A 24,902-nucleotide genomic window follows, 5' to 3' on the forward strand; every position below is an offset into this window, starting at 1 on the left:
CCCAACTTAAAATGGCCCAACTTAATGATTTTTGACTTTACATTGGGGTGAAAAATGATATGCATTCATTCAATTCAGTACTTCAAAATTGTGAATTTTGATCTCTCCAGGCTAGTATTATGCATTATGGTATTCTTGTAATGCTGGGCAGTGAACCATGCAATCACAAGGGTAAACAACCAATACACTTACAAACCATTCTGTGCCCATACAACCATTCTGCTTTTTGTTTTCAATACAGTATTCAATAAATTACACGAGATATTCAACACATTATTATAAAATAGGCTTTGTGTTAGAGGACCTTGCCCAACTGTCGGCTCATGTAAGCGTTCTGAGCATGTTTAAGGTAGGCTAGGCTAAGCTGTAATGTTTGGTAGGTTACATGTATTAACTGCATTTTCAACTTGGAGTATTTGTAACTTATGATGGGTTTATCATCTTTAGGACTGGGTAACCCCATCTTAAGTCAAGGAGTATTTCTACCATAATGCCACACTCTATTGATAAGGGTAGATCTGTATCTTGAAATCAGGTCATATTAGTTTTCCCACTTCATTCTTTTTCAGTTTCTTATTCTAGGTCCTTTACACCTTCCTTATGTATTTTAGAATTACACTGCCAATTTCTAAAATCAATCTGAGGGAATTCTGACTGGGACTGCACTGGATCTATAGATCTATTTGAAGAGAACTAACATCTGAACAATACTGAAAAGTCTAATGCATTAATGTGGCCTATCTCTCCATCTAATTAAACCTTTAGGCAAAAAATTTGCAGATATTTCATCAAAAAGGATGTATGGATGACAAGCACATAAAAATATGCCCATATCATTGGTCATTAAGGAATGCAATTAAAATCACAATGAATTACCACTACACTACTATTAGGATGGCTAAAATGAGAAAGACGGGCACCTGGGTGGCTCAGTCAGTGAAGTATCCAACTCTTGTCTCTGCTCAAGTCTTGATCTCAGAGTCATGAGTCTGGGCCCTGTGGTGGGCTCCGTATTGGGTGTGAAGCCTACTTAAGGAAAAGAAAAGCAGAAGAAAGAGAAGAAAGACTGGCCATACCAAGTATGAGCAAGGATGAAGGACACAGAGAAAAAGGATCTCAGACACTACTGTTTGGAATGTAAAAATGTAACAACCACTTTCATAAGCAACTGTTTTTAATGTGAGCATTTTCTTAAAAAATTAAACATACACCTCTTAAATGATTCAGCATTCCACTCGTAAGTATTTGCTGAAGAGAAATGAAAGCATATGCTCATATAATGACATCACATAATGTTCACAGCAGCTCTATTTTTAACAGCCAAATCTTGAAAACAATTCATATGTCCATCAACAACGAAATGGACAATATGCAGTAAATCCATACAATGGAGTACCATTCAGCATAAAAAGAATGAACTGTTATTATATGCCACAATGAATGAATCTCTATGCTGGGGAAAGAAATGTGACAGAGAATACATAGAATTATATAAAATTCTAGAAAGTAGATGAGTAGTTGCCTGGGGACCAAGCGGAAGGCCAAGAGGGCCAGAGATTATAAAGGGGCATGGGGAAACTTGGGACTAATGGAAATGTTTATTATCTTGATTGTGGGGTTGATTTCACAGGTGTAAAACACTGGTCAAAACTCAAATTGTACACTTGAAATATGTTCAGTTTATTACATATCAATTAATAAAGTTATTAAAAAATTTCTGATTTCTGGGTAGTAATGGGACCTACATTAGTGCTACTTTTTTTGCAGTAGAATAATCAATAATTAGAAGCTAAAAAATTAAAAAGTAGCAATAGTTTCTAACACTGAGGACAAAGGCAGAAAAGTAACGGTTCATAAACCCACCACTTAAGAGAATGAAATTTTATCACTTTTATATATATAGATGCCTAAGATGTGTATATACTGAAGAAGGAAGGAAAAAGAAAAAGGATATAATATGAGAACTCAGATGTTAGCTATTCCCCCATAACTGTTATTAAATTATGTTAAACTAGGAAAGCACTTAAGCAGAAAAGTGTGAACACTGCCAATCTCAAAATGTAACGCTTATTATCTTTAGAAGCATTTTGTTACTTTTATAATACCTGAAATGATATAATAATGTCAGTCACTTACCCAGATCTTAGAGTATAATATCTTCATCTTAAGTACTATTATTTCCAGTATTTTAATAATTTTCTCACAGTCCTGGAATGTGATCTTTTGTGCTCTGATGACACTTAAATTAATAGCATAATTTTCTGGTACTTGCAACAGTTGCTTTCCCTTCTGATTTTTTTTATACTTTCCTCCTATAATATGTGCAGATAAATCCTCTAATAATCATTTTTGTCTTTATCTCTGGGGGATTCAAAAAGCTTCAATAGAATAAGGAAATATCAAGAGATTAAACTTTTTAAGAAATTTAATTTTAATATTAATTGCAATATTTCTAATCAGATATCTTTAAAGAGAGAGCAAATCTCTTAATATCCAGTTCATTTGATCTTATTTGCAAGCTTCATTGATGTTCTCCACACTTTCTCTAAGTAGCTCTATAACTACATCTATTTAATCAAATGCTATTCTCTGTTAAACAATCCACATGGAACATATCAACCCTTCCTATACTTAAGTTTATTTTTACTATAACTGACCAATACTGAGGATTATTTAAAAAATCTGCTACTATTTTTAGGACATGTGAACAAGTATCTATCCATAAAGTCAAATGAAACAGACTCACTTCATTCGTTCCTATGCAGCCACTACAGAATGATTATAGCAACTACCTTTAAAGAAAGAAACATCTGCCAAGTTGCATGTGGAAGATTAGGAGACACTCTCATAGTGTGGTCCTTAGCTATCCTATATTACAGACCATTAAGAAAAAAAATCAACAGCAAGCCAATGAGGAGAGGATTGTGAGTAGATGGCTAAGCAGAAAGCACCAGGAAACGGTCTCCCCACCTAGACACTGACACTGATAGACCCGGATATATTTTGGGACTCTGGAGTCTATTGAAGGCTTGCAAATTCTATCAATTTCAGCTCTGAGCTTGACAGAGGCCACCCATCAACCAACCCCATATTCAGCAGCCCTGAATATGGGGCTTCAGAGAGTCATAGGTACTCAGAAGCAATGTACACACGGCTTACTGGAGCTAGGGTAGGCAAAGGGATCAGTCTTCCATGTACAAGGATCTGTGCTCTGCTCCAATGCCCCATGACTGTAAGCCTCTCCTCCTCCTGGAGAAGTAACTTCCTGAATATTCAAAGAGCCAGTTCCCTCCCCCTCCACTTCATTTTTCTTTTTTTCCCCTTTTGGGAATCAGACATCAAGGATACAAACACACCAAAGTAACTGCACAAAGAAACATGGAAGTCACTGTGCAAGCCCAGGGAAGATGAAGACTCAAAAATGATCAGCAGACTTTAAACTTATACCATAGGCTTATCCTTAGCACAGAGATAGCCTATAACAATCAAAAATTAGGAATAAAATTTTAAAAATGGGAGATTTTAATCTTTCTTCTCTAGGGAAAAAGGAAAATCCAATTTCTAGAGTTACCTTGCTATTAAAGTATCCAGTTTTTAAAGACAACAAAATTACAAGGCATAAAAGAACAGGAAAGTGAGGCCTTCATCTAAAGGAAAAAAAATATTAACAGCAATTTTCCCTAAAAGAGATCTGAGAATAGATTAGACAAGAATTTGAAAAGGAGGGGGAATTTGAAAAGGACCCACTGGGTGGCTCAGTGGGTTAAAGCCTCTGCCTTTGGCTCAGGTCATGATCCCAGGGTCCTGGGATCAAGCCCCCTTCCCTTCCTATCTCTCTGCCTGCCTCTCTGCCTACTTGTGATCTCTGTCTCTCAAATAAATAAATAAAAATTTTAAAAAAAATTCAGAATTTGAAAAGGATATTTTAAGTATGCTCTAAAAATTAAAAAGATGCAGAGAAAGATGTGGAGAAAGAAAATGATGAACAAAATGGAAATATCAACAAGAGAAAGAAAACCTAAAAAGAAATTGGGGAGCTGAAAGTACAATGACTGAAATGAAAAATTCACAAAAGGAACCTAAAGGCAGATTTGAGACTTTAATCTGAGAGAAGAATCTGTGACTTTAATGACAAGACAATGTCAACTATCAAATGTGAACTACAGAAAGAAAAGGAATACAGAGAAGCAAACAGAACCTAAGGGAAATGTGGGACAAACCGACCAATGTGTGCACTGTAGGGTCCCAAAAGAAGACAGTGGCACAGAGAGAATATTTGAACAATGTCTTAAAACTCCCAATTTTGATGAAAGACATGAATATAAACATCCAAGAGATCAAAAAAGTCCAAGCAAGATGAAATCAAAGAGACCCACACCAAGACACATTATAATCACACTTTCAAAGCCAGATTCAGAGAGTCTTGGGGGAAAAAAGGCGACTCATCATGTATTAGAGACCCTCAAAAACAATCAGATTTCTTAAAGGAAATTTTGAAAGGCAGAAGGCAGTAGGCTGATATATTGCCAAGTGCTTAAACAAAACAAAAACAAAAACTGTCAACCAAGAATCCTGTTTCTGGCCAAACTGTCCTTCATCAGTGTGGAAGAAATAAAGATATTCTCAGATAAACAAAAGCTGAAGGAGGTCTGGATTAGATTAGATAACCCAGGTGCTCACCCACCTTGCACTTTGATGCTAGACAGAGTATTTCTTTCCTTAAACCTCGTGAACCAACTTCTGTAACCTCAAACTTTTCTTCTGCAGCTTCCTCACCTCTTCTTTGCCTTCATAAAATTGAAGAGTTAAGGCTTTGCTCTGGATTGGGCTTAGGCTTAAGAGAACACTGCAGCTGATTTGATTTTCTATCCAGACCACTAAAACCTTCTCTGTATCAGCAATAAGACAGTTTTGTTTTCTTATCATTTGTTTGTTCACTGGAGTAGCGCTTTTAATTTCCTTCGAGAACTTTTCCTTAGCATTCACAACCTGGCTAAGTGTTTGGCTCAAGAGGTCTAGCTTTTGGTCTATCCTGGTTTTTGCCAGGTGTTCCTCACTAAATTTAATCATTTCTAGCTTTCGATTTAAAGTGAGAGGCAGGTGACTTTTCCTCTCAGAGGCCATTTAGGCTTATCAACTGGCCTAATTTCAAAATTTGTGTCTTGGGACCAGGACAGCCAAAGGAGAGGGAGAGATAGGGGGAATGTGCAGTATGTGAAGCAGTCAGAACACATTAAGTTCGCCATCTTATAAGGTTGCAATTCATACTGACTCAAAACAATTACAAGAGTCATATCAAAGATCACATCACAGATCATAATCAATAATAATGAAAAAGCTTAAAATACTATAAGAATTACTACAATGTGAGACATAAAGTGAGCAAATGCTATTGGAAAATGGCACCAACAGACTTCAAGACAGACTGCCACAAACCTTCAATTTGTTAGAATACCCATTATCTGTGAAGCACAATACAGCAAAGTACAGTAACACGACGTATGCCTGTACACCAGACCCTGCCTAAACTCTAGCAAAACGTCCAGTCTTATCGCTAACTCTGACCATAGAGTACCAAATGCTGTGTAATTCATGCCTTACCTCCTATAAATTCATGTATTTGTTCTTTGGCTAATGCAGTTCTCCCCTGAAGTTTCCTGTCTCCTCCCAAGCCTAACTTCTTACTCCTCAAGACACACTGAACTCAAGTAACATCTTATCCAGAAAACTTGGTTGACCATATCAGGTTAGATTACATGCTTCCACTCTACCTTATCAAAATGGCTCATCATAACACTCAACACATTTTACTGAAATTATCTTTTTAAATACTTCTTTCCTCATCAGACAGAAAGCGAATCCTGAAAGCCTATCCTAGCTAGGAATTAGAACCTAATTCACTTTAACATCCTCAGAATCCAGCTCACTGCTCCACAGACAGTGGATAATAAAGGTATGTTACATTTAAATTGTTTCCTACTGAAAAATGTTGCTCCTTGCTTTTCTGCTTATGTACTTTTTCAAGGTAACTGTGACAGCTATACAAATTTCACCTAGTAAAGCTCTAAAAGTAGGACAGAACTTCCCCAGTCGACTTTTGTAAGTTAGTTCTTCTTATTTATCTTACCCTAAGTTTTAAGAAGGTCCAAAGAAACCTGACCGTTCCACACTAATACCCTCCCTATTACACAAGTGGATGGGAAAACAAGAGGATTTCTTTTGTCACTTGCCTATGTGGCAACCCCATTCATATTTAGCATACTTATTTAGAAATTTTAATATTTAAATTAATATTTCTCTTTAACAGTCCATTGGTTAAAGCAATGAAAAAATTTTAATATTCCTTGTTCACAACTAGTTTATACATCAGAATTCAAAGAAAGAAAGTAGTAATGACACATTTAATATTCCGTAGAAAGAGGGTAAAAGCTATTAGGTAAGGAAGGTGGATTAAATACACACATCTAATTTCAGCCTCTCCTCAAAACTCACTAAAACTGTGTTGCTCCTGTTTTTCCTTTAAGGCATAATCTCAAAGAGAACAGGGAAAATTGGAGAGGCGACAAGAAGAAAATTGTGGAATCAGAAAAACAAAGGCATACATGCAAATTCACATAAGCATACATGCAAATTCCTAAAAAAATTAAAAAATGAAATCTGGCAATAAGCAATATGCACCAGAGATCACATGTGTGAGCAACAGAGAAATATAATATATACCACAACCTGCGTGTATTTCAAGAACAGCGGACTGGCTTAACATTAGGAAATCAAACAATCAATTTGCCACATTAACAGATTAAAGGATGGAAAACAAACTGACTATTTTAATATATAGAAAGAATATATTTGACAAAATTCAACTTTTCATAACAAAACTCCTAGCAAAACAGAAATAGAAATAAATTCCATTAATTGTTAGAGGATTTTAGTAAGAGAAATACATATACAAAAATCTACCTAATAGGGCGCCTGGGTGGCTCAGTGGGTTAAGCCGCTGCCTTCGGCTCAGGTCATGATCTCAGGGTCCTGGGATCGAGGCCCGCATCGGGCTCTCTGCTCAGCAGGGAGCCTGCTTCCTCCTCTCTCTCTGCCTGCCTCTCTGCCTGCTTGTGATCTCTGTCAAATAAATAAATAAAATCTTTAAAAAAAAAAAATCTACCTAATAATAAAAACGCTAAAGTTTTATGTTTTTTGTTTTTTGAGATCTGGAACAAAAATGTTTACTATTTCACATTGTTTTAGAAAGCCTAGCCAGAGCAATATGGGGGTGGGGGGAAAGGGAGGTATAAAGATGGGAATGGAGGAAATGAAACTGTCATTACAAATATTCTGTTCACAGAAAAATCCAGATAAATTTACTGATAAATTATTAGATAAAAGTTTAACAAGGCTACTGGATAGAAAACCATTTAAAAAAAAAAAAAAAAACAGATTTATAGGGGTGCCTGGGTGGCTCAGAAGGTTAAGCGTCTGCCTTTGGCTCAGGTCATGATCCGAGGGTGAGGGTCCTGCGATCAAGCCCCGCATCGGCACAGGGAGCCTGCTTCTCCCTCTCCCTCTGCAGCTCCCCTGCTTGTACTCCTGCACTGTCAAGTAAATAAGTAAAATCTTTAAAAAAAAAAAAATGTACATACATCAGCAACAAACAAAACTGAAGGGAGAAAAAAAATGACTGCTACACACAACAAAGAATGGCCAAAATTACAGTCTGAAAAAACCAAGTGATTGACTAGGATACCATTTTTTGCCTCTTAGCTCCAAATCCACCCTTATTACCTGCTCTGTGATAATGGAGGTTTACCCTGTAAGCATGTCTCTTTCACGGCTACACTATGTTCAGCCCTATCAAGTAGAAGATGGCATCAAGTTACGGGCTTACTAATTCAGGCTGTGGTTTCCTGTCCACCAGCCTGGTCAATTTACACCTCAGAGGAATGTTTTCTGCTTGCTCAGAAACAGAATGTTGGAAGAGTCTTCTCCAAGAAATCTGAGCGACCAGTCACTCAAAAAGACCTGAAGGTATTGACATTTGGCATTCCTCATTATGAGATCTAGTCAGATGACTCGGAAATAAAGTTCACAGTTGACAAGCCTCATGCATGCACTGAGAGCTTCCAAACAGCTTTTTTATTTTTTTTTCCCCAGCTTTTTATATCCGACTTTTTTAAAAAAGATTTTTATTTATTTATTTGACAGGAGATCACAAGTAGGCAGAGAGGCAGGCGGGTGGGGGCAGGGGGAGCAGGGAAGCAGGCTCCCTGCTGAGCAGACAGCCCCCATGCGGGGCTTGAACCCAGGACCCTGGGATCATGACCTGAGTCGAAGGCAGAGGCTTTAACCCACTGATTCACTCAGATGCCCCTATATCTGACTTTTAACCACAAGCAGATGAGCAAAGATTTTAAGTGCAGAAAAAAAAGAGTAACTGAAGGAAAAAGAAACTACTTAGAGGGGAAAAACAGTATTTCTGGGGGGAAAAGTACATACACTTATGAAGTAAACTCTAAGAAATTAACATGACTAAAGTAAAAAAAAAAATTTCAACAGGAAGGTTATTAGGTAAATCGCATGAAATTCCCCAGAAGTAGAGTCAACAGGAACCTAATACAGATGACTAAGAAGAGATCTAGATGAGTGACGGGAAATTGGAGGTTAAAGGAGTTTTAAGTATAGAGAAAACTACAGAAATGAAAAATTAAGATAATTGTTAACTCTAGGAATAACAAAAACCAGGTAACAAAAGAAAAATAATAGTTATTTTAACCACATGGCTTATCTCTGCATAGCATATATACATGTTCATAATGTGAACACTGAGTACTGATATAATCAAAATTAAAAGATAACTATGTGGGGGCTCACTTCAGCAGCACATATACTAACAATGGCACAAGACAGAGAAGACTAGCAGGGCCCCTGCGCAAGGTGACATACAAATCTGTGAAGTATTCCATATAAAACATTGAAAAATTAAATAAAAATACAAGATAACTATTTGAGAAAAACAGGAAGCTAGGAAGTATACAGGTGTGTGGAGCGGGAGCAGGTCGAAGATACAGCAAACCCACCAAAAGGCAAAGTTAAAAGATAATGCCTAAACCAAGCAAACCAAAGGCAGCATAATTACAAGAACACGCAATAACATCAAAAATACTGTAGCACCAAAAGAATCAGCTAACACTCAAAAGTCGTTGACCCTGCAGAAGGAGAAAAAGGTGGGAAGAAGGCTAGGAAATGCTCTTTGGTCGAAAAAGAAAAGGGCACCAACAAAAAATCCTGTAACCTAACTCTTTAAACTATGTTCTTATGTAACTTTAATAAAAGCAAAAGCTTTAAAAAGAAAATAGCTTGCCCACATTCTCATAGTAAACTAGAAAATATGACTTTTTTAAAAAAGCATTCATAGGGGCACCTGGGTGGCTCAGCGGTTAAGCCTCTGCCTTCGGCTCAGGTCATGAATCCAGGGTCCTGGGATCAAGCCCCACATCGGGCTCTCTGCTCAGCAGGGAGCCTGCTTCCCCCCACTTCTCTATCTGCCTGCCTCTCTGCCTACTTGTGACCTCTCTCTGTCAAATAAATAAATAAAATCTTAAAAAAAAAAGCATTCATAGTAGCAAGAAAAAAATTTTAAAATACTTAGGAATAGAGTAAACAAAAAAATGCAAGTGTAGACAAAGAAACTACTGCTACTTAACTGAGGGACCTAAATAAATGTAGATATAACCAGTTTCTAGAATGTGAACACAACAGTTCTTAATCTGATGGATAAAAGTAAACCTAATTATAACTAAAAATTAAATGATTCTAAGGAATACTTGGAATAAATGGACAATATTACCAGTGATGTTTTAAAACTGAAATATTTTAAGTGACAACCCTAGTTTCAAAGCTATTATCTACTGAGACCACCATTCTAAATAAAGACATTTCATTTAGATTTTATATTTTCCTAATTTTATATTTTAAGTGCAAAATTTGCACTTTTGTATTTTATATTTCCCTACTTTTGCTCGTTTGTATTTGCTCTATTTGTTTTTTTAAAGAATCAATACAGGGTACTTTTAAAATAAGTTACTGAAGAAAAAGAAAGGTGGTTAATAGGCTACTGAGTCCAATAGATCACATGGATAGTTCTTCTACCATATCACATAATCTCAATAATGAATTAAGTTTCTTTGTTTTGGTCTTTTTAATGTCTTTTTAAACATACTGCTAAAGCAACAATAAAAGGCAAAAGTGTATTTACTTAACTAATTTAAGAGTGAACAAAAATCCAGTACTAAGAGTTCTCCAACAAAGGCAGCAAAGAGGAAAAATGGAAAGAACGATAACCTAGTAGCAGGTCAAAAAGGGAGAAGTTCCACCGGACCCTTAGAGTGGATTTTGACGGTTCTTCCCCTGACAGTTTATTTTAAATCAAACTTATTTTTCTTAACATCTCTGTGAAAAAGTTCATTATTTCCATATAATATGAACTGAAGCAAAGGGCAGACACATGACTTGTTTGAAATTATACAATTAAGGCAATGACTGAACTGTAAACAGAACCTAAGCTACCCAACTGCTAGTCTGCTGCTCTAACTAATGGATCATGCTCCCTGCTATGTAATAGGACTGTTTCCTTTAATTACAAATTCTTCATTCACCATCAGCTTACCAGCCAGAGGCTTCATCATTAGTTTTGCTATTCTTGCATTCATGGACTTATTCTAAGAATATGAGATTTCCGTGATAAAAAATATAAAGACCACTGCTTATTGTATCCTACCAAATCTGAAAATTCCAACTGCCATGGCAAGGATACTTCACCAAGCCTGCACTTAATGGCACATTTATAGGCAGAACTACCATTTTTTTACCTAAAGATTTATTTATTTATTTGAGAAAGAGTACGTGCGTGCACACACACACGTGGAGGGGAGCAGAGGGAGAGGGAGAATGAGTCCTAAGCAGACTCCGAGCTGAGTACAGAGCCTGACAGAGCCTGACATGGGGCTCTATCCCAAGACCCTGATATGATGACCTGAGCCGAAGCCAAGAGTTGGACACTTAACAGACTGCATCACCCAGATTAACACCTATTTTCAGCTGGTCAGTGACCTACTTGTGATCTCTGTCAAATAAATAAATAAAATATTTTAAAAAAAAAAAGCATTCATAGTAGAGAAAAGAGGGCGCGCGCACTCTTTAGTAGTGAATTTTGTTCTTATAGACCCCAATATCAATGCACTTAAAATCTTACATTAGAGCATCCTATGGACTCATTAGTCAACAAAATTCACATATATGACCTGTATGTAAAAGTCCAAAAGGCAGCAGGCTATTAAAGATACATGGAGCATCTGTGATGCTAGAAAGCAGATTAAGATAAAAATGAGATGTTCTTATATTCTATGCCAAATCCGTAAAAGAAAATTTACTGGGTAAGCAAAGTAAATATCTGAAAAGAGGTATGGAGTCACTCGTCTTTGAGAAGCACTTTGTGTTTCTTTGGCACAGATCACCGCAGCAGTAGTAGCAGCAGCCTTGCCCTTGGTGCTGATTTCTTACTACTCTAAATGTCTCCTCTGAGCCAGAATACACTGGCTGTTGCTGATCATGCTGTGAGACACCTGCACTGGCTACTAGGCTTGTCATGACGCACAAAACCCTACCATCTTCAGCTTGACATTGTGCAAGTTATAATTATTCATCCAAATGAATATGTCAGAGCAGCAGCAGCAGACCTCTCATCAGAGCAAAAGAAAAATACATCAAAACATTATCAACCCAGCAGGAAGACAGGGACCATAAGGAAAATTACCCATTTTTAATATGGATGCCACAAAGCCATGCCTATTTTTCACAAAAAGAAAGGAAAATAAAGATCTTCCAAGTTTAAAGTCCAGAAACACTGAATCCAAAGAGGAAATATATGTACAAAACAAAAACAGACAAGGATTATTTTTTAATGAATTATCTGGAACCCATGTACAATCACTTAAATGTAAGTTTGCTGCTAGACTGCATTTATTTTGCTTAAGAACCACACTGTTTAAAAGCGGTTAAGAAAAAATAATTCTCATAAGCAGAATTATTTCCAACAAATCAATGAAAAAAGATCATACACAGCAAAGTGGTCTGATATTGCTTACTTTTAAAACATAAACTAATATTGCCAATACTCTCATCATGTCTAAAAGACTCAAGAGCTCTTACCACTGGTAGTATTATTACCAAAATATTTATGATGTACTGCTAGACTCTAAAATAAGTAAATAATGTATTTTGAAACATTTTAATAGCAGATATAAAAGAAAAACTGAAATTAGCCCCAGATCTAAACAAATGAAGACACATCCAAATTCTAAGTGCATATATAAAATAGGCAAGTGTAAATTAAAAATGTGAAAAAAATATTAACTTTAAGAATGATAGGAAATTATCTTCTCAGAACAAGATATGAAAGGTTTTTTCATTCAAGACACAAAATGCAGAAATCACAAGGACAAGACTTGGGACAACACTGAAAGTTAAACTTCTGACTGACAAAACAGATTACATACAAAGGTAAAAAGTATACCACAGAGAGAAAATACATCCGATATAACCAATAATCGGTATCCAAATTAAGAAAAATTTTTAAATAAGCAAAGATTATAAACACAATAATAATAATTTCAATTCTTGTTAAGAATAAAGGTCAGGCTAAGTCCTGGAAAGAATTTGGAGAAGTAGATATTACATGCATTGCTGAGTAGGGAAATAAACTTAAACAACCAATCTGAGAAGGCAATTTGGCAATATTTAGTAATCTCAAAGAGGTACATTCCCCTCAATCCAAAATTTTCTCTAGGCATAAGCCACACTGAGTCTCATATACATATAAGGAAATGTAAGGATATTCACTAGCGCACAACTTAAGAAATTGTGAACAACTTTAGCAGTAGGATAACGAATAAATTAACTGGTGGATTCATACAATGTAACTATATAAAGCATTTAATGTATTAAACATGCAAAGATCACAGGTAAATCTCAAACGCTGTATAAAAAAATTCAGACAGCCAAAACTATAGAATATGGCATGAACAAACATAGCAAGAAAGATGCCTGGCTAGCACATGCATCAATTTCAGAGGCGTGGTTACCTCAAAAGGGAAAGAAGGAAAGGGAAAAGAGGAATAAAATCTTAGTTGTTAGTAGAACATTTTATTCCTAAGAGAGAGACAGAGATAAGAGCTAGAAATGAAATGAATGTGACAAAAAATGAACATCTGTCAAATCTGAGTTGTGGATAAAAAGGTATCCAAGTTTTTATCTGTGATTTACTAAGAATCTTAGTATATTCTTTAATTGGAAAAAAAATAACATTCCAGTTACTACTAATTAGGTTCTGTTCTCTGGGAGCTAGTAGTACAAAACAGAAAACTTGCTGTATGACCTAACTAGATCTAAAATTCATCCCATGCGTAAATGTGCAAGGCATTGAGCTGGTGTTAAATACAGATAGCAAATTTGAAAGAAATTACCCTCAAAGATTTCCCAGTGTGTTGAAATCACAAAATAATTTTGCTAAATGACAGAATAAGGTAAGCGCTAAACAGTCTTCTTGTGGAGATGCAAACTTTTTCACAGATTTAAGGCTGGAAAAGCTTGTATGTTTATCTACATTAAAAACACTACAAATTCATCAAAAATACAGTTTTTGAATTGGGATTCTGATACATATTAAAATTTAATCTAGAGATAGCATATCTGGAAAGAATAATATAATCCAGGTACAGCCCTATCTCATAATCTCACATAAAACAAAGTTTACAGAGCCAAATAGGAAATTCATATTTTAAAAAGAGGAAAATGTTTATTTTAGAAAGAAAGCCAAACAGAAAATGTATATTTAAAAAAGAGGAAAAGTGTCTTTAAAAAAAAAATTTAAAAGTGAACACAGTGACTTAGATTTTTATAACCTGTATCAGAATATCAAAAGCAAATTACAGGGTTTTTCCTCTCTTTTCTTTTGCTGCGTTTTCTCAGTTTCCATTTAAAGGAGGGAGATTGCTTTTAAAGAAAAAAATACAAAAAATAATTTTTAATATATATGTGTCATTAATGTAATAAATGAATGACATTTGAACCTACACAACGCTATTTAAATCCTGTTAGGTCTTTTTAAAAACTACCTTCATACACAATTACTGTATATAGGTACTTTAAAAATTAGGCATAAGTTTTCACTTGATCCCATCAAAATTTCCTAACAAAAATACAGGTAGCCTCTACAGAATATTTGTAAAATGTTAATAGGAATTTCCCCCTGCTCTTTGGATAAGAAAAGAAATGTTCTCTCCATTTTGCTACCAAATGTCACAATTTACTTGGTGGAAGACGGACCATGCCTGTCATGACTCGATTGTTCTCTGAATCCAACCAGCACTCTGCCAGATCTTTAAAAACCACACACACATAATGTTGGGTGTTCATACAATTAAAAACCTTACATCTACGTTGTGTTACCATTTCCAGTGTACTTTTAATTTCATATTCTTCTTAGGTATCAGTATTTTGAGAAATTAAGCTGATAGAAACAGAAGAAAGAATTTCCTATATTCTTTATACAAGTACAAATGTCCCAAAGCCCATACAAAAATATAGCCTAAGCTGAAGGATGAATTACGGACAACCACTTTAAAACAATAAAAACTCAGTGCAAGTGATTTGTATTGTCAGGCATAACTCTTTCTTCTCTGAAAAAGATCCTCTGATATTATGCCATCAATATTAACAGTTTCAGCAATCTGAAAAATTCACCCAACTTTCTACTTACTGCTCACTGCTGTAGAGTTCTTTATGATTTAAATTAAAATTAAATTTCTGTGAATAGAACTTCATCTTTATCTACTATGAGGCATAAATACCTAAAGACTGGATGGTGTGTTTATGTGGGAGGGGAGGGAGAAACTGGACATTAACTACTAGGGAATACAGGGAAAGAAAGCACTCTGAAAGTTCTGTTTATAAATAAATGCTTACAAAAAAAAAAACACTTTATAACCTAAAATGTAACCTATAACCTATATTTATTATATATATATATAAAATATATATATTTATAACCTATAGCTGTAACCTATAACCTATTGTTTTAATAGAATATGCTTTTCAGCTACTTAAAATAAATCTAAGAACTTACCTGTGGTGTCCAAGAAATAGAAAATGACACAGGAAAATCCACGAAACAATCTGGAGATTCTGCTGGGTACTATGAAAAGGCATAAAATTAGGTCATACTTGCTTCTGTCGTGACAATTTCACATGAACTATTTTAGAAAAACTGAATAGGAAAAGTCTTATAAATGCAAATGTATTATATGTTAATATTTTGATTCTATTATTGTAGAAAATGTCAAGAGCTGACTAATAAGTCAACTTATGCTCAGGAGGTACAAAGTTTGGTGATTTGGGGTGCCAAAGCAATAGGTTTTGAGTAAAGAATAATGAATTAAGTCAGTGTCAGGTCAGCTACTAACTGTAAATTGAGGGGTGAAACGCACAGGATCTCAGTTTCTTTACCTTTAAAAAGAGAGATCAAACTGGTTAATATTTAATTTCCTTTCAATCTAAAATTTAATCTCCATCTCAGGCACCACTTTAAAAAAGTTATCTGTTAAAAGAGCCAAGAAGTGTAGAAAAATGTATTTTTCACAATAAAGCAATTAGTCCTAGCAAATATATAATAAACAAAAAGAAAAAAGTAATAGTTTTAAGAAAAACTTTTTCATGGTCAATAAAAAAATTAATTCAACAGCTTCATTCAAAAAGTGATAGTCATTAAGGATAAATTAGGTGTCTAAGTTAAGAAAGACAAAAGGCAGTTTTTCTTAAAATCAATTTTGTTATTAAAGAATTGTACTACATGACTTTTGTAAAAACCAGTTCTGGATTATTGGAATGTATTTAAATGTAATTAAAGAAAATTCACTTATTTTCATTAAAAAGCAAAATTTACCAAAAGAAAATTAATTTTGGAAAACTCCTAGCTCTCATTCAACAGTCTTAAAATAAGTTTTAGATTTTCACTTTCTTCAGCATTTTATTTCTCACAACTTCGCCGAATAAGCAAATGGGTTCCAAAAATTATCACTATAGTATTTAGCAAACATTAGCCCATCTGAAGTCAATGTTTTGAAAAGAATTAACATTTAGTTATAGTAAGCAATTCGCTAAAAAGAAATTTATCAACTTATACTCTGATGGTTATCTGTCTATGCAGAACTGAAAACACAATGGCAAATACACAGGAAATAATAAAAATATAAAATGCTCTCATTTGGAGAAAAAGAAAAAAGAAAAAGGTCAAGCTGAGATTTAGGAAGGAACTCTATTACAATTCAAAATATGAGTTGATGTACTTCTGAGTATAACTGCTATAGTCACTACAGAAACAATCTGTAAGCCACTTTACAAGTCATGTAATTATCTCAATAAGTGCAGACAGAGACCTTAATTTCTCTGGTTTCCAATTCTGCTAACTTATGTGATCTTGGATAAGTCATTTAACTTCAATAGCTGTTTGATAGGTAAAATTGATGGAACTCAAGCAAAAGTGTTATCAAGTCTCTTTTCCTTCTAACATGTTAAGATTCTGTAAAAATTATAATGCACACTTGAGACCTCTTGGTCAAAATGGAGTATTTACTTCATTTTGAGTTTTTTTTAATCTCCTCCTCATGTTGACAATGAAAAATATCAACTTAAATCATCAATCTCAGTAAGAATATGAAGTTAATAAGATGTTCACTGTATTTAGAGTAGATGAACAAAGAAAAATATCTGTGACTTTGGAAGTCATTTAGTACATACAGCACATTTTAAAAGAGAAGATGATCTCCTACATTCAAATAGGACTCAATATAGTGAATGGTACATATATACGGATTAAAAAAAACCCCTACAAATAGTTAAACAAAAAAGCAGATGATAAATTCCATATGATCCCATATATATGAGTCACAATTTCTGAGATGATGTATTCAAATACATTTTTATGTGTAATTATACATACAAATATGTAATAAATTAGACTGATCTATAGAGGTGGCTTTACTGTATATCTATTGTAAATTAAATGCAAATATATTATATATGTTAATTACATCCATGTTCAAGATCAATTCTGTTTATACAATAAACTTTATATAACTGTACAGAACCTAATTAAAAAACTGATATACTTCTGGATGATTTAACGTCAATTAGTAAGTAGCATCCTAGATATTTCAGAATCTTTTGTATTATAAAACTATAACATAGGTAACTAAATGCAATACTGTACTATCAAAATTCAGGTAGTTTTCAGTAGTAAGTTGTATAGGTATATAAAAACCAGAGACTAATTGCCAAGTTTTACTTTAGTAGTCCAACTGACAATGATGAAAGCTCCACATAAAGGAATATTAATTGAAAAATAAGTAATTCTTGTTCTTAATTAACATACAGTTTTTCAAATCTCATGTAAAAGAACCCATCAAATCAATAGCTATCAAAGAATACAATTGTCATACAATATTAAGTAACTATTTTTGTCATATATGGTATTTTTTAGATTCTATAGAATGTTGTTCTAAGGAAAATTTTAACCCAATCTCTTCTGTGACTGGACCATCTAAGCAGTAAGGCTTCCTTGAAGTAAACACATACAAACTGTAGCAAATTACAAAAACGGCCAGCAGACAGAGTGCCCAGCCTCTGAAACACATCTGTGTTTTTCAAGTAGTTCTTGGATCTTGGCCAAAGCTGAAGAAGCCCTGATCTCCTTTTTTAAAAGAAAAGATAATAGTTCCATCCCATAGTTCAGCATGTACTTTAAATATTGCATAGAAATACACCTATAAAAATGACAAAATTCAACTATTTCCCTTATTATATTTCTTTTTGACTTATATATTCACTTTTAATAAGGACTGTTTAATTAAAATTGGTATTGTTTTCTTTGAGGGTTGAAGACAGTGAGGGGAAATGGCAGAATTGGGAGAACAGGTATTTAACAGAAAAAAAAAAATGAAACAAATGTGTTCCTTTACTGTAAATCAAAAAATACCAAGTAAAAGAAATAAAAGTTTGTATATTTACAAAAACAAGTCTGCATTAAGGTTTAAAAAAGATCAGCTTGACCTTTAAAATTTAGTTTTAAATGTGATTTTGCACTACATACTTTTAATATACAGCTTTAGCTATCACTGTTTTTAACTGACAATCCCAGAACTAAATATTCCAGAAGAAATTACCACAACTAAAATACAACTTCGGTCTATGTAACCTGAACTCAATATACAATTAAAGATTCTAATAAATCATACCAATATAAAAATCATTCATTTCCACTTTTTTTATACAAATTTGTTTCTCGATTCCTTCTTAATTTAAATAGTCTTCTCTTCTCTCTTCCCAGAGAATCCATAATAGTGCTTCACAGTTACCAATGCTGCAAAAACTTAGATACATTCTTCACAGAAATATTAAGTGTCACCTTATCTACCCTGAAAAGGTATAAGAAAAAGCAAAAAGGATGGGCCATTCTAATGGCTACATCCTTCCTCTTGATACTACCAACTAAAGTCATTAACTGGAATAATAAAATTTTATAGATGTAGTTCTAGACAGAGAATCTCCTTAGTAAAGTACAGGTGTAAAAATAAGGCTATTAAAAAAACCACCACCACCACCATGAGTCAAGACAGGATGCATTTAAAATTTTTCATTTTGGTCTTCACAACAGCAAAGCAATTTTTATAAATGTACAAAGTACAAACAATTAAAACTCTGAAGTAAATTACAGAACCCATGTGATCTTTGGAGAAATAAAGGAAAATTTCTCCCTGATCTTAAGGGTAAAAACAAAGCTCACCTTTAAAAATTAAAAAATAATTTTTTATTCATTTTGACAAAAATATCCATGTAACTTCTTTCACAAATAAATTTCTATCCCACTAATATTTTCAATACTTATCACACATGAATCTTAAAATTATACCTGAATATTCTGTGTGTGAGAAAAAGAGAGAATGAGTCATTTCTCAAATTGCCTGATAAAGAAGCACTCTAAGATACCAACTTTTCTGTGTCACCCAGCTTTATGTATTAATTTTCTCTCATGGAAAGCTTAAATGCCAGACACATTTTTAAAACGGACAAACACAATTGATCTTTTCATACTACAATCTTCTGAACCAGAGTTGATTGATGATTCCTGGGAACAATAAAAAAAGTTAAATGTCCAGGTTTTCTCAAATTCTAATGTGTCCCTAGTGATTACTAAATAAATGATTAATATGCTGAACTTGCTTACTCTACTTCTTTCTCAAAATTCATAACCTAGAACTAAAACAAAGACATAAAGACAGCTATGTTTTGTGCCAACAGAATTAGTAATTATAGATCACTAGCCTGTAAAGAGTCTATAAATGGAGGCATAACCTTTGCAAGTTCTTAAAATACAGAATTAAAATTTTAGCCAAAACAAAGAATAAAAAGGTATACATATGGATGTGTTTGGAGAGTGTAATTCATAGTAAAAGTTGAAGACAAGAGACTTCAGTGAAACTTTACTTGGGATAGTGGAAACTTTCAAATTTTGTCTTTGTACAATGTTACAAAAAGGACATCAAGGTCCTCTGAGCCTGCCCAATCTTATTTCTAATATTTCTTCACTATGAAGTCTATATTTTGAGCAAGTCTGTAATAAAAGAGCGACACAAAATCATGTCTAGGCTTTTGGAAACCTAGTGGGTAAATTTTTTGAGCTTTCCAAAATAAATTTTTTAAAGTACCAAATACCTTTTCAGAAGCCATTAGCACTTCCTACATTGAAAACATTCAGAGTTCATTTCACAGAGTATTTCCTGACTATAATAACAGTTTAATGAAGCACATACCTTTGCCTTCAACTTGAGAGTAATTAGATGCTTTCTACCAGAAGCATCTTCAGCTTTTAACTTGATGGTACTGAGACAAGTATCCACATATACAAGTCTGGTGAACAGAAGGAAATAAAAAATGATCATACTAGGGAGGGCAAAGATGGGGGGAGGGGAAGTTGGAGGATGGTAGGATTCAAAATGAAAATATTTGCTGTATTCCTATGAATCCATTACAAAAATTAATCAGAGGAATTTCTGCATGCCAGCCCTTTATGCAGCTATAGATTTACTGCCGTTAATACACCAGCCTGGTGCTTAATGCAGTCATAGATCTCTGGATTATTTACAATGTGTGTCAAGGCTCATGCTGTGGTCAGTGAGCACTATGTTTCGGTTTTCCATCACTGGAACCTTTGGCACACACAGCATGTTGCTGTCAGCCTCTGCTTATGTACACATTAAACTTCCTGTCAAACTCTTTGATCCATTTCTGTAGTTTCATACACTAGGAGACTTTTATGCTTCCTTTATTTGTTTTTCCCTTCAATGAACTTCTCCTTTATTATCAATAATGTTAGTGTACAAAAATCTGGCTGATATTAGTTCATATACTCAATTGATCCTCTAAGGAAAATGTTATATAAGCACAGGTACAGTCTAATCTGCTAACAATAAATTTTCTTTCCATGCAATATATAGCTTCTGACATTTAACCTGGACATGTATTCAAAATGACTAATAATTTTAAACCTATAGCACAGCACAATTGTTTTTGGCTTTAAGTTGCTCTAAATGTATGAATTTTCTACAACGGAAACCAATACCCTTTGAAATATATCATTCTGTAAAAATACGGTCCCTTGAATAGCATAAGCTACTGCCAAAAAGGTTCAAATTTAGCAGTATATTTACTAGCGAACTGGGCATGTGGATTTTTTTTTTTGACATTTTTACAATACTATTCTCTTGTAAAGATAAAAAGTAGCCTAAGAGTATTGCACAACTTATCACCCAGACTGATGGTGAGACCCATTATAGTTCAGAACTAACATTAGCCTCCTAACCTAGGAAACATTCCTTTTAACATCACTATATGCCACTTAGTCACTGGCCAGATATAATGGTTAAAATGGGTCAATTTCAAGAAATGCTGGGCAAGAGCTGTGAACACTGCTTGTAATGAAAAACAGATCTGAATCTGAAAAGATATATATCTTCAATAGTAGAATCAAAAGCAAAACAAAACAATCTTTATCAACAGAAGAAATTTATATCAGAAACTATGAATAGTCTAGAGTCCTGGAAAATAAAAAGTAAAATTATTCTAGAAAAAAATATTTACATTAAAATATCAATGGCTTCATATATATATATATATATATATATATATATATATATATAATCATTTTCCTACAGCTCTATCTGTAAACATCTCAAATCCCTCTCCTCCCAAAAATGTAGAACATTAAGACTTTAAAGGTTTTCTTTATTTGACAGACAGAGATCACAGAGAGGCAGCTGGGGGGTGAGGGTCGGGGGTGAGGCTGAGGGGTGAGGAAGCAGGCCTCCTGCTGAGCAGAGTGCCTGATGCAGGGCTCAATCCCAGGACCCTGGGATCATGACCTGAGCAGAAGGCAGACACTTAAGATTGAGCCACTCTGGTGTCCCAACAAAACAGATTAGAAGAAAAAGAAAAAAGACTCCTGGAGGAAGATAGTGGACAAAAAAATCTGTAGAATATATAGACTAGAGGGTAGGACTTAATATATAAGACAAAATTAATATAAAAAATACAAGAAACCAAAAGGGATGAAGAAATTTTAAACTAAGTTATAAACAATAAAGCTATGATGAAAGTGCAATTGCTCTACCATTAGCTTTTCAGTGAAAAGTATTTATGTAGTCATTAAAAATGTAACTGCTTACTAATCACAATTTTTAGAATCCAACAACAGACAAAAGCTAAAAGACTTAATTATAGCTACAGAAATTAATGTAAATATATTTGACCACAGCAATTTAAAAAGTAGAGATGACAAAAATTGAGAGGTAGAAGGGGAAAGATATGAGGAAGGAAGATAAGGAACACTAAAATTTATAATTGCTGGGGCACCTGGGTGGCTCAGTGGGTTGGGCCGCTGCCTTCTGCTCAGGTCATGATCTCAGGGTCCTGGGATCGAGTCCTGCATCGGGCTCTCTGCTCAGCGGGAAGCCTGCTTCCCTCTCTCTCTGCCTGCCTCTCTGTCTACTTGTGATCTCTCTCTGTCAAATAAATAAATAATCTTTAAAAAAAAAATTTTGTAATTGCTAATTTGAGAGGAAGACATAACATCTTTAATTGAAGGAACATGAAGGAAGTTTAAGAAATTTTAGGGCGAATAGAAGAATAATAGTGAAGAAGGGAGAGAAAAGGTGGTATACGAGCCGAATCCATTTTTATTATAGTAACCAGTACAGTATTTCTAAGACTGGTAAGTTACACTGAAAAAGCCGTATTATTTAGAAATACGAAGTTGTACACATGAACATTTAAGAGTGTCTGTCTAAAAGAGTCAGATAAATATGCACACAGAAAGCAAGAACGGATGACAAGAGAAGGAACAACTAAGTTACCACCTAGTACTTCTCATGCTTCACATTTCTGCTCAGCATCAATATACTAGAAATCATTATTGAACACCTATAAGATAGAAATAAACAAAAGGTCTAGTCTTTACAGAATCATAGAAAAAAATCAACTTCCCACAATAGTTAAGACAGAAATAATACCTTAGAGATAAACACTGTCCTGCTCCAATATGGCCTTGCAGTCAAAATGATCATAATGTTAATCTTGAACTTTTAAGAACTAATTCAAATAAGGCAGCAAAAAATGTATAATTATGAGTTAATCTCAGCACAGTCATTTAAAATTAAACATTTTACTCATGCTGACTCCCTGTCTACTTTGTATGAGGGACAGGAAGAAACCTTACTGTGATTATTGACACTTTGGTACACCCGACCTAGATTGCAAAATGTCCAGTGCTATCTCTTCTCACCTCCTTCCTTTTGGTAACAGGATCCCTGCCTCCACAGCATCCCTAACTAAACCAAATTTTAGCAGGGTACATTCTACTCAGCTAAAACCCTTCCAGCTGCCCTTGGGTGTCGGCATATCAATAAATCTTGGTCAAAGAACTGTAAGCAGCAGGGATGTGTGCATCTCTTATCCATTTATAACAGTCTGTGCCTTCTCCCCACCCCCTCTCATCTTCCCTACTACAGACTAAAACTTGGGCCAATGAGAGCCAGCAAAGACCATGCAGACAAGAACAACACTCAGAGCAGCTCCGACCAACAGAACCTTCCACAGTGATGGAGGTGGTCTCTCTCTGCACTGTCCAAAATAGTTACCATGGCCATGTGTGGATATGAAGAACTTAAAATACAGCTGGTATAGACCCTGAATTGTTAATGTAATTTAAATATAAATGTCAATGTCAATAGCCACATATGGCTAAGACCTATGTACTTAACAATGCAGCCAGACTGGATGATTGAGAAACAAAATAAACATGGATTCTTAGATGACCCTGTGGAACAGAGCTACCAACTCATTCCTGACCATTTGCCTACCTCTCAACTGTTAAATGAGAGAGATGAATAAAATTCTAACCTTGTCTGGAACACTGAGAATTTAGGGTTCTCTTTGTTAATGGCAGCTCAGCTTGTATCCTTACTAATACAATGTATTTCTATCCACAACAGGAAAGAGTATCTTAGGGTTTGGTCTATGGAAGAGATTATTAAAGGAAGGAGTTAAAGTGATAAAATCTTACAAGTAATATCAAAATCAATTTTTCTGAAAAAAGTCTGTTTCAAATGCTCTGCTTTATTATAAAGTTGGATCTCTCAATTTAGACAATATGGAGTAAACAGTTTCATTCATTTAAATAAGATATAAGCTCATGCAAGTAATAAATTTAGGAAAATCAGTGAAAAGCTCAATTTTTGAAAAGTTATGAAATCACATTTAAAATTTGTATTTAGAAGTTTTGGTGTTATTACTTAAATAGGCATATTCTAAAATAGACTAAGGAAATAGAAAAACACAAATATATTAACTTTGTATTTATCACTTGCTCCATTTCCTTATAAGTTACTGCTTATAATAAAATGGCACTACACTTGAGTTAAAATTTTTAAAACCTTTGAAAAAGGATGCTAATACTTAAGATTCATAGAGGTTTCCACTGTTCCTGTTAAAAGCTGAATGGTATCAGTACAGACAGGCAAAACAAATTTGCTTTGTTTTTCTTGAAATACAGTATTTACTTTGACTAAAAGCTTAGGTTACATAGTTTTTCTTTAAATACCTAGAGGCACAGATGTAGCAATAACATCAAAAGGCAGACTAAAGATCTTCATCTTTTAATAAAGCATCAATTTCATCTTCATTACCACCCTCAGGTTTAAGCATTAACTACTTCAAAAAACAATCTCCCTAAATGGTGTCTTTATTTCTTGTATCTTCTGTACATCAATCTATTCTGCCTTTCATGACTAAATTAATCTTCCTAAATACTTTTTTTTTTAAGATTTATGTATTATATATAGAGAGAGAGAGCATGAATAGGAGGGGCAGAGGGAAAGGGACAGTCCCAGACTCCCTGCTGAGTGGGAAGCCCAATGTGGGGCTTGAGCTCAAGACCCTGAGATCACAACTGAGCCAAAACCAGGAGTCAGGTACTTAACCGACTGAGCCACCCAGGTCCCCCTATCTTCCTAGATACTTTTATAAAATCCTATCAACCCCTTGCTCAAAAATAATCAGTGAGTCCCCATCATTTGCATATACAGAATCCTTAGTCTAGTAGGAAAGACCTTTCAGTCTGGCCCTGGTTTCTATCCTCTTCTGTGAGCAGCTGATCTACTACAAAGTCCAAAGATGAACTGCACATTTCCATCACTACAAACTTACTTCCACCACTGCCTTTTAAGGCTCTCTACATTCCTTCC

The 24,902-nt window shown here is 34.5% G+C and overlaps 1 protein-coding gene and 1 non-coding gene across 6 annotated transcripts in view; one reads left to right on the plus strand and one right to left on the minus strand.

Moving 5' to 3' along the window:
* The window catches only part of FANCL (FA complementation group L), a 298,207-nt gene that overhangs the window by 33,431 nt on the left and 239,874 nt on the right, over window positions 1-24,902 (minus strand). For all 5 annotated transcript variants that reach the window (XM_032352198.1, XM_032352197.1, XM_032352196.1 and 2 more), the window contains 2 exons: window positions 19,917-20,013; window positions 15,176-15,244 (listed from right to left, as the gene is read on the minus strand). In XM_032352198.1, the coding sequence (XP_032208089.1) occupies window positions 15,176-15,244; window positions 19,917-20,013 (166 nt within the window). The remainder of the gene's footprint in view (window positions 1-15,175; window positions 15,245-19,916; window positions 20,014-24,902) is intronic.
* LOC116596651 lies at window positions 8,858-8,963 on the plus strand. The gene has a single exon (XR_004288239.1). It is a non-coding gene; the product is annotated as a U6 spliceosomal RNA (small nuclear RNA).

The sequence above is a fragment of the Mustela erminea genome, chromosome 7 (genome assembly GCF_009829155.1).
Source record: "Mustela erminea isolate mMusErm1 chromosome 7, mMusErm1.Pri, whole genome shotgun sequence".
NCBI classification, from domain to species: Eukaryota; Metazoa; Chordata; class Mammalia; order Carnivora; family Mustelidae; genus Mustela; species Mustela erminea.